Source organism: Rhinoderma darwinii, chromosome 1 (assembly GCF_050947455.1).
Source record: "Rhinoderma darwinii isolate aRhiDar2 chromosome 1, aRhiDar2.hap1, whole genome shotgun sequence".
Lineage (NCBI taxonomy): Eukaryota > Metazoa > Chordata > Amphibia > Anura > Rhinodermatidae > Rhinoderma > Rhinoderma darwinii.
The window spans coordinates 38,646,389-38,662,822 of NC_134687.1; the positions used below are offsets into that span (position 1 = coordinate 38,646,389).

At 41.1% G+C, this 16,434-nt stretch overlaps 1 protein-coding gene across 6 annotated transcripts in view; it reads left to right on the top strand.

Annotated features, from left to right (window-relative positions):
• LOC142749535 (uncharacterized) overlaps positions 1-16,434 on the top strand; it is a 129,217-nt gene that overhangs the window by 54,594 nt on the left and 58,189 nt on the right. For 4 of the 6 annotated variants that reach the window (XM_075857673.1, XM_075857683.1, XM_075857694.1 and 1 more), the window contains exons 10-14: positions 2,545-2,604; positions 3,195-3,254; positions 7,541-7,654; positions 9,858-9,974; positions 11,723-11,836. In XM_075857673.1, coding sequence (XP_075713788.1) covers positions 2,545-2,604; positions 3,195-3,254; positions 7,541-7,654; positions 9,858-9,974; positions 11,723-11,836 — 465 coding nt within the window. The remainder of the gene's footprint in view (positions 1-2,544; positions 2,605-3,194; positions 3,255-7,540; positions 7,655-9,857; positions 9,975-11,722; positions 11,837-16,434) is intronic. The other 2 variants (XM_075857704.1, XM_075857714.1) reach the window with 2 other exon arrangements.

A 16,434-nucleotide genomic window follows, 5' to 3' on the forward strand; every position in this document is an offset into this window, starting at 1 on the left:
CTTGGTGGCTCTCTGAAAACCTCATTAATCCAAGGTGTTGTGCCACTGTAGCAATAATTTCCATCCATTGAGATGTTCCACATCTAGAGTCCTCTCCTTTCTGCAATTATCTAGAGAACAAAAAACACGGCGCCACATGATGCAGGTCACACGGTGTATAGAGAGAGCAGAATAGGTGGTATGAACTCTCCTATTACAGTTGTGCTATAGCAGGCACAACACTGGTACAGGCAATGGATATGTGATGCAGCTGCAGCTAGGTTCAAAAGCTAATCCACTGGAAAGGGGATCGCTTAAAGTAAAAGAAGGGAATAGAAAAAATTGGAACCACAATAAAGCTCTGCTAACATCAGGATACAGTAGTGGAGAATTTGTTTAAAAACCCATTTATTTATAAGGACTATGCGTATCAACACCGCACCGGCGTCTTCATCAGGTCAGCCCCCCTTCTACAGCATTGTAAAAAAACAAAACATAAAGACAAAACACAATTGATATCGCTGCATCTGTAAAAAGTTCAAGCTATTACAATATAACATTTAACCTGCACGGTGAACGCACTAAAATAAATGTAAAAAAATCTTAAATGCCAGAATTACTTTTTTTGTTGGTCACCTCATCCCCCACAAAAAAATGGCATAATGACCAAACTCACAAAAAAATGACACCTCACATCATTTAATCGACTGAAAAATAAAAAAAAAGTTTTTAGCTCTCAAATTTTTTATTTTTAACAATTTTTTGTTGCTGTAAGGGCATGTTCACAAAGGGCATAAAAGTACACCGTGTATCCACCATGGATGCCGCAGTGAATTACAGCCGAAAAAAACGCATCAAATTTTCCACCTCCAAAATCGCACCAACTTTTTGTTGCGGGTTTTACCTCCCCATTGAATTCAATGGGGAAAACCCACAACAGAAAACCAGATTAAAAAAACGCATTTCTAAACGTTGTTTTTCTTTCAGCTTTTTTTTTTTTTTTTTTTTTTAATGCTGCGTCTAGATTTTTTTGAAATCTCCTCTACTTTGCTGCTACTGTATTACGCTGCAGATTTTCCGCAATGAAATCTGTAGCAGCAAATACTCAGTATTTACGCTACTTGTTGACTTTAAAACTAGTAAAACATTTAAAAAAAACAATATAAATTTGGTATCGCCGTAATCGAATTGACTCACAAAATAAAGTTAATATGTCGTTTTGTATTGCACGGTGATCGCTATAAAAACGAAACCCCAAAAAACTATGGAGGAATCGCTGTTTTTTGCCCACTCCACACCACGAAGAATTATTTTTTCTTGTTTCTCAGTACGTAATTTTTTTTTATTTTTTTTTTTTAATTCTTTTACGTTTTTTAATACAGGAAAAACAAAGGAAAGGGAGGGGATTACAGAATGGAAGGAGGCTAATGGAGTAGGGATAAAGCAATCACATTATTACAAACGAACATTTGACTTCTCAGTACATTATATGGTACAATAAATGGTGCTATGAAAAAGGACAACTTGCCACACAAAAATCAAGCCCTCAATCAGTTTTATCGATGGAATAATAAAAAAGGTATGGCTTTAGGAAGGTGGTGAGGAAGAAACGAAAATTAAACTCTGAAAAATAGCTGCAACGGGAAGGGGTTAATTTTGTTCTCGTTCTCGAAGCTCTTCAGGTAACTCCTTGTAAAACTTTGAGAGACCTTTTGCTGCGTCTCCTTTTCTGGCAAGTAGCTTTTCTGGTGGCTGTCACCTTCATCATGTGGGTTTTGTAACTTGCTGCATGGCCACCTTTTTTCCAGAAGGATAAGATTGTGTTACGATCTGTTCCGTCTTTTCTACTGAAGGTAATTTCTACCTTTTCAGATCAATGAAGATGTTGTTCTTCCCCATTTCAGTCCGTCCCCCGTCCCGTCCCCCCCAAGTTCATCTGAGGGAACCGGCTTTACATTGCCTCGATTTGGTAAGAGAAGGCCATATCGATCTGGCTGTGATGGTGCCGTTTCGGTGCACTGATTCTTTTTTTATTTTCTGTTCCTGAAGGGCCACGCATGGCTGTACTTTTGTTTTTTGGCACCCTCTTGGACTGCTAGGACGTTCCTTGGTGCTGCGTCCCCCAATGATTAACGAGAAAGCAAGATTTTTGTACTGCCCGTAAAATCCATTTTTTTTTTGTTGTTGAATCCATTGGGGGGCACAGATCCCGCACCCTTACTTTTGTTGTTTATTCTAGGCCCAGGACCTCTAGTTCTGTTTGATTATCTCGTGGGACCATGGACATGTTTGTATTCTTTTTTTTTACCTACTGCTCTAGTACAAACTGAAAAAGCCAGTGTCTGTGGGAAGGGTATGGTCTGCCTGGGCGAAGCCAAGACTCTTGCCTACCTAGTGTCGCCTTCTAGTGGCAGAAGCATATATTCACGGTACTATGTTCCCCAATATTTTCAATGAAATATAGACGCAATATTTACTGTGAGTACAAAAACCTTGTTTTCTAATGTATTGGATCTTCTTATTATAGATATTATTGCTTGACTTTTTTCATACTCTGTTTTACAGTGATTGTGAAAGATGAAGTTAATGAAATACCTGTGCAGAACTCCAGTGAACCTTCTTCAGGTATTCACATTCACATCAGTATCTACAAAGCAGCCAGATCTCTGTTATTTCTCAAAGTCAAGTCCTCTGTAGCCATAAAGACCTTCTATGGCAAAAATGGTCTAGTTGACTTTGGCTCGGTTTGACTAGTGTTTCTCCATGATTCCCTGTCTTCTGCTGGGGCATCAGGGTTCTCTGTGACATTCATGGTGTCTGTGATTGTCTCCATCTGTCTTGTTGCTGGTCTCCTCCCTCTTCATTTCACTTTTAACTTTTCGAAACCTATTTTTTTTTGCCATTGAACTGGATCTTCTCATAATAGATGTTCCTGACTTTTTAGCTCCAAATTCATGTAGCTGAAAGAAATAATAGTGCTTATTTGTGAATGACGTGTATTTATACATAAATATAATATACAAATGAAAAGATATTCATTTATATATAATGTCCCACTATGTCTTTGCTATCACGTCTAAAGTCTATCTCTATATATATATATATATATATATATATATATATAGAGAGAGAGATAGATATTCCTGTAAGAGGCAAATTGACAATTAATTTGATTATAATGTTCTCTATTAATATCTCTGATACTTTGTTTACAGCGATCGTAAAAGATGAAATTAGAGAAATACCTGAACAGCGTTCCAGTGAACCATTCACGGGTATCAATATTTACAATTTACATCAAACTTATAGGGTTTGTCCAGTTTAGAGTACCCTATTAGGGAATTATGGGTTTATAGAGGGGGGTCCTCTTTTTCGGGAACCTCATCTCATGGCCAGAGTTGAGAGTGGTTACAAAGAGCGTCACTTGCTCTGGAGGACCAGTCCTGTCCTGCGTTACACAGGCAACCCATTGATATGAATGGACACTGTGTAATGCTTAATTTTCCCTGTGGTGGCGCTGCAGGAAACACTTACTACTAGGTTTCCAAACACGCAACACCTGATTTCTGGGGGTTTGAGCAGAGGGACGCTTTTGATTTACTTATTGTCAAGGGACCCATAAAACCTTTTTGCTTATGTGCCCAAAGTTGGTACAAGTTTGATGGTAAAGTCCACTATAGCCTTAAAGGATATGTACACCTTTTTTAAGATGTGTTTTTTTTGTTTTTTACTGAAACAGCGTATCAGTGTTTTGTGAAACTTTTGTATAATTTGTTTTTATCAAATTATTTCTTAACTTTTTTCAGATATAGCTTTTATGTATTCTGGATACATAGAAGCTGTATTGTGCGCTGAAACCCGAATCCGTCAGGTCAGTGGGACGCTATCAACGGCTATCAACCCGCTATCAACGGCTTCGGTGATAGCGGGTCCTTCGTGTCTCTGACATACAGGATCGAGCACTAAGATGTGATTGATAACAGCTGGATCCTGCGTCCGGCCTCCTGGGATGATGTGTCATTCCAGGAGACCGCTGCAGCCTGCGATTGGCTGCAGCGGCGGCGACATGGGATAAAGCGTCATCACAGGAGGCCGGCCCTCTGACGTCATACAGACCGACCTCTTGGGATGACGTTTCATCCCATGTGACCGCCGCTACAGCCTGTGATTGGCTGCAGCGGTCTCATGGGATGAAAAGTCCTCTCAGGAGGCTGGCCTGGAGGAAGAAACCCAGACTCCTGGGTTATAAAATATATATATATATATATATGATTTCAGAGTTGCGGTTTTTGCGGTGGAGTTGCTGCGAATCCAATGCAAAAAAACGCAACAATTGCGATTTGTTATAATAAAATAACATAACCCCTACTAAGATAGTTGGGCTAATACATGCATATAGCAAGTCAAGTGACCTGTGTGATATACGAATATGAGCAGCTATATAAGAAATCACACATGAACCATTATTAGCGAAAATTCGACAATATTTTATTGAAAGACAAAATCGTTAAAAATAAGTACATTGGTGGTAACATTACCCATAGAAAAAAGATCCCCACATAGGTCGGGTCCCACAGCCTCTATAGTAATGTGCAAATAGTGCATGATATGGATCGCCTCCGGAAGAATCTACGCGTGTTTGCGAAAAATCTGCAGAATTTACACAACGTGTGAACTGACCCTTATAGTAAAAAAAATAAAAAAAAACATACATAGCCTTTAAAGACTTGAATCCCATGGATGGCACAAGAGAAATCTTGTACGCAAGAGTGTGAGGAGGTGATTAGGGTGGTAGAGAGGAGGTTGTCACTGGTATAGCAGAGGTTGCGTGTGGGATGGTATCTGTGAATTAAGGAAGAAATGTGGCAGAATTGGAAAGGGTTTAGTAGGTTATAGTGAGGCTTTGAATTGGATTCTTTGTATGATCAGGCCAGAGGAGGGGAACAGAGGAACCAGAGGGGAGAGCAGAGCTGAAGTGTTCATCCGATTATATAGAAAAAAAGATGTTGGCTCCTGTTCTGGAGGCACGAGCCTAGGACACAGAGCAGAGCGCACAGTTAGGCTTCATGCACATGACTGTGTGCGTAATTACGGACATGTCAGGCCGTGGACAGCCGGCTGTTTTTACGAACCGTGCTCCCATTATAAAGTATAGAAGCACGGTCATAAAAATAAAAATTTTCGGTCAGTTTCTACGGCACGGACACCCTCCCATAGACATACGGGAAGATGTCCATCGGCCATAGAAATGAATGGGCCCATAATTATGGCCTGTAATTACCGGCGATTTTACGGTTGTGTGCATGGGGACTAAGGAGCAGACACAGCTCGGATACTGGTCCGTCTGTGCGGCCATTTAGAAGCAAAAATTGCATAACAAAACATGAATCCGTCAGGTCTGCGCCCCTGACTGGTTCAGAGAAAGCGGGTCCTGCGTCTTTCTGAGACGCAGGAACCACCTGTAATCGATCACGTCAAAGTTATTACCTTAGATGTTATCCGTAACGGCTCAATCCTGCGTGTTTCCGACAGGGCCCGCTGGCACCGAACCCATCAGTCCCGCGGACCTGACGGATTTAGGTTTTAGCGCTAGATACAGCTACTCTGTATACAGGATTACAAAGTAACTGTATCTCAAAGTTAAAATAATTTTTAATAAAAGGTATTTCGAAAGTTGCACCAAAACACGATTTCAAAGGTGTTCATAGCCTTTAACTCATGGAAAACAAGTGGACAAGCTTCCTATTAAACAGTAATATAATCTTAATCCAGTTCAAACAAACCACTGCAATACATAGAACTCCAAGCAGGCTTATTTCCAAGTTTAAAATAGGCCATAGTTTTCTCATGAGCCTAAACAGTCTTAAGCAGGCCATACACTAGAGATTTTGGACGGCCAAAAGGTAGATTTAGACCATTTTCTGCCAACTGTTGATTCCTTTTCATGACGCAAACAAGCGTGACAGATACCGAATAGTTAATCTGCTGTGTTGGATTTGGACAAGGACCAAGCTATGATATAGAGACGATTGGGTCAGAGGATCTCCTAAACGCCAGGTCTTGTGGGGTGTTTCCAGAATACAGTGGTTACTACCAAGCAAAAGTGGTCCAAGGAAGAACAACCGGTGAACTGGTGTCGTGGTCGACAGGCCAGTTGATGCACGTAGAGAGTGAAGGCTCGCCCGTCTGGTCTGTCGCACAGAAGAGCTACCTGAGCACAAATTGCTGAAAAAGTTACAGCTGGCTATGATGGAGAGATGTCAGAACACACCGTTCATTGCAGCTTGCTGTGTTTAGGCAGTGTAGCCACGGACCGGTCAGGGTGCCCATGCAGACTCCTGTCCAACGCCGAAAGAGCCTCATGGGGGCATCAGTACTGGACCATGGAGAAATAGAAGAAGGTGCCTTGTCTGATGAATCACGTTTTCTTTCACATCATGTGGACGGCCGGGTGCATGTGCGAAGCCTACCTGAAAAAGATGGCACTAGGATGCACTGTGGTCATAGCCGTCGGAGGCAGTGTGATGCTCTGGACAATGTTCTGCTGAAAAAACTTGGGTACTGGCATTCATGTGGATGTTACTTTGACAAGTACCACCTTCCTAAACATTGCTGCAGACCAAGCGCACCCCTTCATGGTAACAGTATTTCCTAATGGCAGTGGCCTCTTTCAGCAGAATAATTTACCCAGCCACACTGCAAAAAAATGTTCAGAAATGGTTTGAGGAACATGACAATGAGTTAAGGATTTGACTTGGCCTAAAAATTTCCCAGATCTCAATCTGATCGAGCATCTGTGGGATGTGCTGGAAAAACAAGTCTGATCCATGGAGGTCCAACCTCGCAACTTACAGGACTTAAAAGATCTGCTGCGAACGTATTAGTGCCAGATACCACAGGAACCTACAGGGATCTTGTGGAGTCCATGCCTCGATGGGTCAGGCCTGATCTAATGGCATGAAGAACTACAATATTAGGCAGATGGTTTTAATGTTATGGCTGAACGGTTGTGTATCTATATATAATGCCCGCTGTCCCGGTCCTTATTCCTACATGATTTGTTTGTGTGGAGAGAGCGAACCATAGAAAGTCAACAGGGTCAGACACCGCAGGGATCTGTTAAGTAATCCAGCACAATGATGTGGCCTCCGTTATAAATACATAGAACAGGATAGGCTGACTCAATATAGAGTCATGGTCCCATGTTTACTAAGACTGGCATTTTAGTAATTCTAAGTGGAGGATGCAGTTGAACTGATTTGTGCCACATATATTAAAAAGTGCATATTACTTCATAAATGCGGCAGATACAGACAGAAAATCACTTTATAGACTTAAAAAAAAAAAAAAAATATTTCAACTATCTCATACTTTTCCTGGATCTTTTCAAATCGAACGAAGAAAAGTCACAAATTTAACTGCAAAAGTTACTGCACATTTGTTGCATGTCCTAAGAAATACTGGGGTCACCTGTTTAGTAAATGTGGACAATAGTCTGTAGTAGTAATGTTATTTTTAGTTTACCAATTGAAATATTTACCTACTCTATGATATTCTACAGATTCGGACGACAATCTTCTAAAACCAGTCAGAAAATGCAGATTGCAGCTTATTCGTTATTCTGAGCCACCAGATCTTGAATTGGAAGTTTGTAACGGAGTAAAGAAACGCAAAGGTTTGTGTTCTGTAAACTGTAATGTTGTCGCTGCTGATTCATAAGCTGCAAACATTTTATTTTGATGTGATAAAGCTGCTAAGAATTGTTAAAATCTACTCTTACAAGTATTACACCAACATAATATAACTTTCTTGAGGGTAATCAAAATTTAATAAAGTGGATTCCAAAAGTTCTAGTGACTTCATCAGAGTTAAAAAAGAGTCAATTATATGGTCATTGTGGCCAAAAGACTTTTGAGGTTGGAAAGGGAGTAGACCAGTAATTGAAACATTTTGCCTTGATTCCAACAACGTAATAAGGTTGATAAATCCTTGTTCTAAGTAGACCTATCCAAAAAAAGCCACGAATCATTGACAGGTGAGCTCAAACTGTCTTGATCCAAGTTAGATGGTGTAGTCCTAAAGGCATCCAATGTGCAACAGAGACTTGTCAAGTTGATTTCAGCTCTTAGTAACTATATGAATATTATTTCTCCAGAATTTCCTCTGTAGGGATCTTCAGGTTTCTTAAATAGAACCTTTCACCTGCCCATACATGTGCAGCATGTGATGGGCAGGGCTGCACAAACCCTGGGGCACTTTACATTTTTCCCTACCCTCCTCCATTATTTAGAGATCAGTGCCGTTATATTTGGCGCCCGATATTTAAATAAGCCCCTGAACGGTCAATGTGGCGTGTAATGGCAAGGGGGCGTGTTACTATTGGTGTGACACTGTCCAATCCGCTACGGAGAGTGCTATAGCAAGAGCTGGAGAGAGGAGAGCGTGCGTGCGTGCGTGCGCAGCTCGGAGCGTGTGCGAATGCACGTTCTCACTCTTCAGCTCTCGGCAGACCAGAACAAGACTGTGATCTTTCGTGAGTAACACGCCCCCTTACCATTACACGTTCAGGGGGTTATTTAAATATCGGGCGCCAAATATAACGGCACAGATATCTAAATAACGGAGGTGTGTAGGGAAAAATGTAAAGTGCCCCAGGGTTTGTACAGCCCTGCACGCTACATGCTGCACTCAGCTGCACATGTATGGGCAGGTGGAAGGTTCTCTTTAATGATGTATTTATGGTTTGTCATTTGTTTCCATCGTCTCTAACCCTGATGTTATCTCTGCTATCCAGAGTGTCTCCCTGCTATCTCCTCCTTCCACTTACTAATTCTCAACATAGATGAAAAATTAAATTCCCCATCTTTCCCCTATCCCATTTACTGCCCTACCAGAACTATCAATTACAGTTTGTGGCTCCACACTTTCCACAAAGTCTTACAAGTCAGCGGCATTGGGATAACCTTTGATTCTGCCCTGTGTATCTGACTACATATCTACTGCTACATCCAGCTCAAAAACCTATCTCGAATCCGCTTTCTTCAACTTCAAGTCAACCAAAGTGTTTGTGCATGTCCTAATCTTATCCCGCCTAGACTACTGCAACATCTTCCTCTGTGGCCTCCCCTCTAATAATTTTGCACCCCTCCAATCTACTGTCCATTCTGCTGCCGGGTAAATCCACTTCTACCCTCATTCCTCTACTGCCAATCCCTTCACCCATTGCCCAGCAAATACATTTGAAAATGACATACAAGGCAGTCCATGATCTGTCCCCTCCATAGATATCTGCCCTAATCTCCCAATACCTCGCCACACGTAAGCTTAGGTCCTAGCAAAACCTCCTTTTCTTCACTCCTCTTGTCCGCTCTTCCCAACATCATCTTCAAGATTTTGGGATAATGATTTCCCATACTTTGGAACTCCCTACCCCCCAACACATCAGAGACTCTCCCACCATCCACACTTTCGATAGGGACCAGAAAACCCCATCTTTCCCTTTTCTCTTGCAGATTGTAAGCCTCCAAGGGCAGATCCCATTCTCCTTCCAGTCTGTCACTCAGAACGCTTATGTTGATTGTGGTTTTTTGTTTTTTTTATTTATTCCTTTTTATGTAGTTAACCTTTCTGTATTATTATTTGTACAGCAACCTGGAAATGAAAACCAAAAAGTAGTAATAATAATTTACATATTTATTCTATGTATTGTTGTGTATCTATACCTTTTTACAATTATTTTTGTGTGTGTGTGTGTGTGTGTGTATATATATATATATATATATATATATATATATCTCGATAACTGAATATTGTCATAGCCTGCACTTGTTAAAGGATTTGCCAATTAAAATATTGACCTACACTGTGGTATTCTACAGATTCAGACGACATTTTGCCAGCAACAGTCAGAAAATGCCGATTGCAGCCCATTAGTTATTCTGAGCCACCAGATTTGATTGAATCGGAAGTTCAGAAAAGAGGAAAGAAACACAAAGGTTTGTATTCTGTAAACCGTAATGAAGCTCGCTGCTTAACATCATTTATAAGCTGCACACACTCTGATGTGATCAGGTCGCTAGGAATATTTAAAATCCTGTAATCTTGCTATTATAGCCGCATACTATATTACATTTTGCCTCAAAAATAGTAAAAGTGGATTCCAAATAGGTATTGATGGCTTCATCAGGGCGGACGTAGAGTCCATTATATGTGAACCATGTCCTCTGTTCACATTGATCCCTACAGCTGTTTTTGCTTATTAGGGCCATAAAAGTTAGTACATGATGTATTGTGCACGACATGATTTACAAGTAAAGGGGTTGTACAGGATTAGAAAATAATGGCTTCCTTTTTCCCAAAATTCAAAACCCATCCACAGGTTATGTGGTATCGCAGCTCAGCCTCATTCACTGCAATGGAGCTAAGCAACAATACCAGACACCACCCATAGACAGGTGTGGCACTGTTTCTGGAAGAAAGCAGCCATGTTTTTCTAATATGGTTCAACTTTAATTTTGGGTTCTTCCATACGTAAATCATATATTTCTGAAAGACCAGATTGGCGGGTTCAAAGAGCTGGAAACCCTGATGTGCTGCTTCTTACTGTAGATGTCTAATGGACATGACAAAAGTTGCGGTAATGGGAAATCTCTGTTTATGTGTAGTACAGGTATCGCCAATATCCTAGGCTAATATTCCTCATAGACCGGGATTGTGGGGACAATGGCATCCGTGATTGGAATGGATATGCGAGTAACTTTCGTAGGTTTCCACTCATGGGCATAATTACCAGGGTAGCGTGCATGGCAGGTGCTTTCAGTGGAAATGGCTTCCTCGGCTGCAGGTGAATTGCAGTAAGTTATAGTTGTGAAGACCAGAAAACGTTTTTTCAACACTTGACCTCACTGATGGTGGTGGAGTGGAGCCTCATTTCTAAATTTTGCTATGGACCCCCAGAGTTCTAGGTTACGGCCTTGTTTCTACTAGATACTTGAGCAGAAACTACACCAATGAGAAATGTATGAAAATAATGGCTTCCTTTTTCCAAAAATTCAAAACCGATCTACAGGTTGTATGTGGTATCGCAGCTCAGCCTCATTCACTGCAATGGAGCTAAGCCGCAATACCAGACACCACCCATAGACAGGTGTGGCACTGTTTCTGGAAGAAACTATCCTCTCCTCCACTGGTGCGCCCGTATAGACACGTCCATTCTCCCCAGGCTGGTCTCTCTTGAGTCTACCTCCTGGGATGACATTTTGTCCCATCTGATTGCTGCAGCCAATAACAGAGTCTCGTCATCCCAGGTGGCTGGGTCAAGCGAGATCAGCCAATGGGAATAGGGATGTGTCGCTATGGGAGCGCCACATGAGGTGAATATAGTCAGGTTTTGGTTTTTTTTTTCGTTTTTTTTCTTATATCCACTTCTTCCCAGTGGCAAATCCGGATGAAAATCTGAACGAACTCAAACCCGATTTGTGGAATTTTGGCTGTAATTCCCTGCGGAATCAAAAAATCTGACCCTTGTACATTTACCCTCAGGGTTCCAGCTCACTGACTGTCAACAATAAGAACTCCTTCTAAAGTGTGTTTTAAGTGTCCCATAGTCGGGGACATAGGGTTTTCTAAAAAAAATTATATATATATTTTACAAAATACGGAAATGTGAAAGCCAAGGTTGATTCTCTGATAACATTGAAATATAAAGCAAATAACATTTCCCTTTTTTGTCCTTATCTGAAAGCTCCAGAGAATTCAAAACAGCAGAAATCTGGAAAAAGAAAAGCTGGTTACATCAACGTCGATGCCCTTAGAAAGAGAGGATTGGATTTCATAAAAGAACCTAAACCAGCAGAAGGTTTGTGCCTGACTTCTAACTCTTCAAAAAAGACATTCTGTTGTGTTGAGAAGGCCGCGCTCTGTCAGAAAGCTGTAATAATTGTTACATACCACTTAAAGGGGTTCTCTTGTTCGCCTTGGACAACCTACTTGTTAGAAGAGTCTCTTGACAATAAGAGAATGACCAAGTGTCCCCCTGCTGGGACCCCCAGTGATCAGCTATAGTCTGATCAGAAACCTAGCGGTCAGTGTTCAATTTTCCATTACACAATGCTCATTCATATCAGTGTGTTGTCTGTGTAATAAGGGACAGGACGGGTCCTCCAGAGTGAGAGACGCTCTTTGTAACCATTCTTCACTCTTACCAGATGAAGATCCTGAATAGAGGACCCCCCCCCCCCCCCTCTAATAACTCAGAATTCTCTAATAGGGTGTATGAAATTGGCAGGTCCACCAAAGTGAGAACCTCTTTTTGTTAGCGCCTCTCTGCTTGGGTTAATAGAGGGGGTCCCGAGCGGGGGGACATTCATTTGCCCAATAGGGTATATGGACAGTGTCTTCATGAGACAACCCTTTTAGACTGTGCATTAAAGCATAAGCATAATCCTCTTAAAGGCTATGTACACCTTTTAAATATTGTTTTGTTTTTTTGTAAACAAATTTTATTGAATTTTAAAGCATTATTACAAAATACCAAATGTAATATATCAAAATCGATACATGAGAAAAGGAAATGTACAATAACAGCAACATATTGCATAGGAAATGACAGAATATACATTAATCTACAACATTCACAGTATCACGAATGTGCATTAAGATACTTGTTGTTACAAATAACCTTAGAACAAAGTAACTAAACAATCAAACGTAACCCCCCCCCCCCCCACCACCATAGCTCAAGGACCCATCAGTTTTCAATTAATCTCCAGTAGCAACCAATAGACGAAAATAGGACATCAGATCTAATAGTCATATGTAACTACATCTTCAAGCTTCGTGCACCCCCTCTCATTGCAATAGTCCGTCACTGTGGCCCCAAGTTACCTAGCGTCCCCGCAACCGCTCTGGTCAAATACCAGGACGTATAATGAAACGGTGCCATCAATTCCACAATCTCGCTTTGTTGATAGTGTTTGCAAATAAAGGCCTTCCATTTCTGGAAAAATTTGGAAGCTTTGGCTTCCGATGTACACTCTATATCTAATTTATCCATATGTATACCCTTCTTCGTCTGGTACATTAAATCCGTAAGTGGAGGTATAAGGGGCGTAAGCCATTGAGCCAATAGGCACCTTTTAGCAATCCGCAAAAATACATGGAGGGCTTGTGGTACACAAGGAAGATCGGGAAAGATATGAAACAAAGATAGAGGGTCCAAAGGTAACTGAGATTTCCCAAGTATCCTTTATAAATTGCGCTATCTCGGTCCAATACGGAACGAGTTTGGGACACTTCCATAATCCATGGAGAAGATCGGATTTGGGAGTGGCACATCATGGGCAAGCCGCCAATCTGTCTGGCGCATTTGGATGCGGGGGTATATTGAAACCATAAATGGCACGATGTAGAAACTTAAAATGTGTTTCACGCCATTGCTCATTTACTACCGCTTTTCTCACTCTCAACCCTTCCAGAATTTGTTGAGATAGTTCTGAGACCGGGAACTCTCTGTTCCAGGCTTTAAACAAAAGTGCTGCTGTAGACCTCCCCTGTTGATCCCGAAATGTTTTATAAAGAAGTGATAAGGAGGTTTTAGATGGAGGAGAGCCAATCATGGAATCAATAGGGTTTTCCAAACACACCAGTGAAACATCTCGGCTTAGGGAGCGTATAAAAGAACGTAGCTGACAATAAGCCAGATAATGATGCAAAGGGACATGAAAAGTATCTACTAATTCCTGAAAGTTCATTACACGATTTTCAGAAGGGTGTAGAATGTGCCTAAGTGTAGTGATGCCCAAAGCGCGCCAACGCCGAAAATCCGAGTTCTCTCTCCCCTGTGGGAAACCCGGGTGTCCCCATAGATTCATGTGTGGGGATAGGCGCTGAGGGAGATTAAATGAAGACCTAAGGGACTTCCATGCCATTATAGTATCCCGTAATAATATGCGTCGTCTCACGTTGTCAGGAAGCATACCAAAAGCAGTATGCAATAACGATAACTGCAGCGGGTATACCAATCCAGCCTCTAGGGAATAGTTGGAATAGTACTTAGAACCCTGCAGCCAATCTATCGGTTTGTTTTTTTTGTTAAAAATCCGTGTGATTGGGGCTACTTTTAAAATACTTTTTATTAAAAATTATTTTAACTTTTTGAGATATAGCTGCTTTGTATTCTGCATACAGAGCGGCCGTATTGTGCGCTAAGATCTGAATCCGTCACGTCTGCAGGACTGACGGGTTTAGTGATGACGGGTCCTGCGTGTCTCGGACATGCGGGATCCACCCGTTATCGATCACATCCAAGTTATGAACCTAGATGTGATCGGTAACCACTCGATCCTGCGGGTCTGACTTGCTGACACTGAACCCGTTACACTGATAGACATTTCTATAAAAAACAAAAACGTCCGGATCCGGCCAAGGCCTTATTCTTCCTTTAAATGCTAGATATTCCGTTCGTGTCCCGGACAGCGTCTAGTCATATCATTATTGCGGCCTGTCTGATTGCTAAATCTTGGAAACGTAATGCCACTATTTCCAATTCTGAACTTCTTAACCAGGTGAATATCTCCTTTATGATGGAACGTATGTACATGCGGCGGACACACCGGTTGCCTAAAACTCTATTGCTCTGGGAACCATGGCATAAATACTTCTCTTCCTTACCCCCGGGTTCTAGCCCTGTATCCTTAGCATCTCCCATTGTTTGATCAATACTCCAACTAGTTGGCATTGATCATCCTACATTGTGGTTGCTGGACTCCTACTACTATTCCTTAAGTTGTATCCTTTGACAGGTTTCTTTTCCTAGAAATAGTGGCATTCCTGTAGCCATATGAAGGTATTGCTTCTTTACCTTTCCACAAGTCTTATCGCCTGTATATTACCTTTCTATTATTTTGTAAAGTTACACACTTGATGGGTTTGTGCCACATTTTCCCTTCTGCGGGATTGCTGCAGCTCTCGGACTATGCGATGTTCTGGATGGACAATGTTTGTTTATATTTGTTTTATTTGTCGACCTTTTATTGCAATTTCCTTTGCTCTATCTCAATCTGTATACTGTGAGACGAGGTGTTTAGTCTTTATTACTACTTTGCTTGTCCATGTATATTATGTGCTCATTTTTGTATCCTTGGCCTCCATTGAGATGTATTTCTTTATTCTTTACTTTTGTATTTTCTGAAAATAGAAATAAAAATTTTATGTTGAAAAAAAAAATCTATTTCAAAAGGTGTACATAGCCTTTAACCCCTTCGTGACCAGCCTATTTCAGGCCCTAATAACCAAGCTATTTTTTTATTTTTCCGTCGACATAGCTGTATGAGTACTTGTTTTTTTTTTTGCGGGATTAGTTTTTACTTTTTAATGGCACCATTTTGGGATACACATCGTTTTTTTTTATTAACTTTTTTTGGGGGGAATAGAAAAAAAACCCTGAAATTCCGCCATTGTTCTATGCGTTTTAAACTCACGCTGTTCACTGTGCGGAGTAAATAACACGTAAACTTTATTCTATGGGTCTGTACGATTAGGACAATATGTAGAGGTTTTTTATGTTTTACGACTTTTGCACAATAAAAACACTTTTGAACTAATTATTTGCATCGTCTCTTTCCAAGAGCCGTCATTTTTTTTATTTTTCCGTCAATGTAGTGATATGAGGGCTTGTTTTTTGCGGGACAAGACGTAGTTTTGATTGGTACTGTTTTGGGGTACATGGGACTTATTGATTTTTTTTTTTAATCAATCCAATTTTATTGATACGAACATCAAGAGGATAACACAATTACATTCGTATTTCAACATCGTATACAACAATTACAGCATATCGGAAAACCCCCAACATCCCCCCCCACCCATATCTCTACCAATTGTTTGTAATACCAATCCGAAAAGGAATCCGTTCTATTAACATGTTTCTCCTCCACCCCTTCTTTGCTCCAACCTCGGTCACCTCCAATTCCTCAGATGACTCGTGCCCGTATTCTACTCAGGCCAGGTGATACCACCTTATAGCAAGCCAACCATCCGCTCCATTATTTATCAAATTTTCCCCCCGTGCCTCTTTTTGAAAATATCTTATACTCCATCAGGATATTATGATTCAACATTCCTACAATTTCCCTCATCCCTGGTGTCCCTGGTGGTTCCGCGTCCAGCCAGTGTTTAGCAATACATTTCCTTGTCTGATATAAAATTTTTGCAATTGCCATACCCACCATCCTGTCCCTCTCCAATTTCCCCACCGCTCCCAACAACATCACTTTAGGGTCTGCCGCCAGTTCCAGACCATACACCTGCTTTATCAGATCCAATATTTCCCCCCATAGGGTCCTCAGGGCCTCACATGTCCAAAACATATGGTATATGTCCGCCTTCTCATCCGTGCACCTAGGACATTTAGCATCCGCTCTAATACCCATCTGTTTTAATACCCACGGGGTGTGG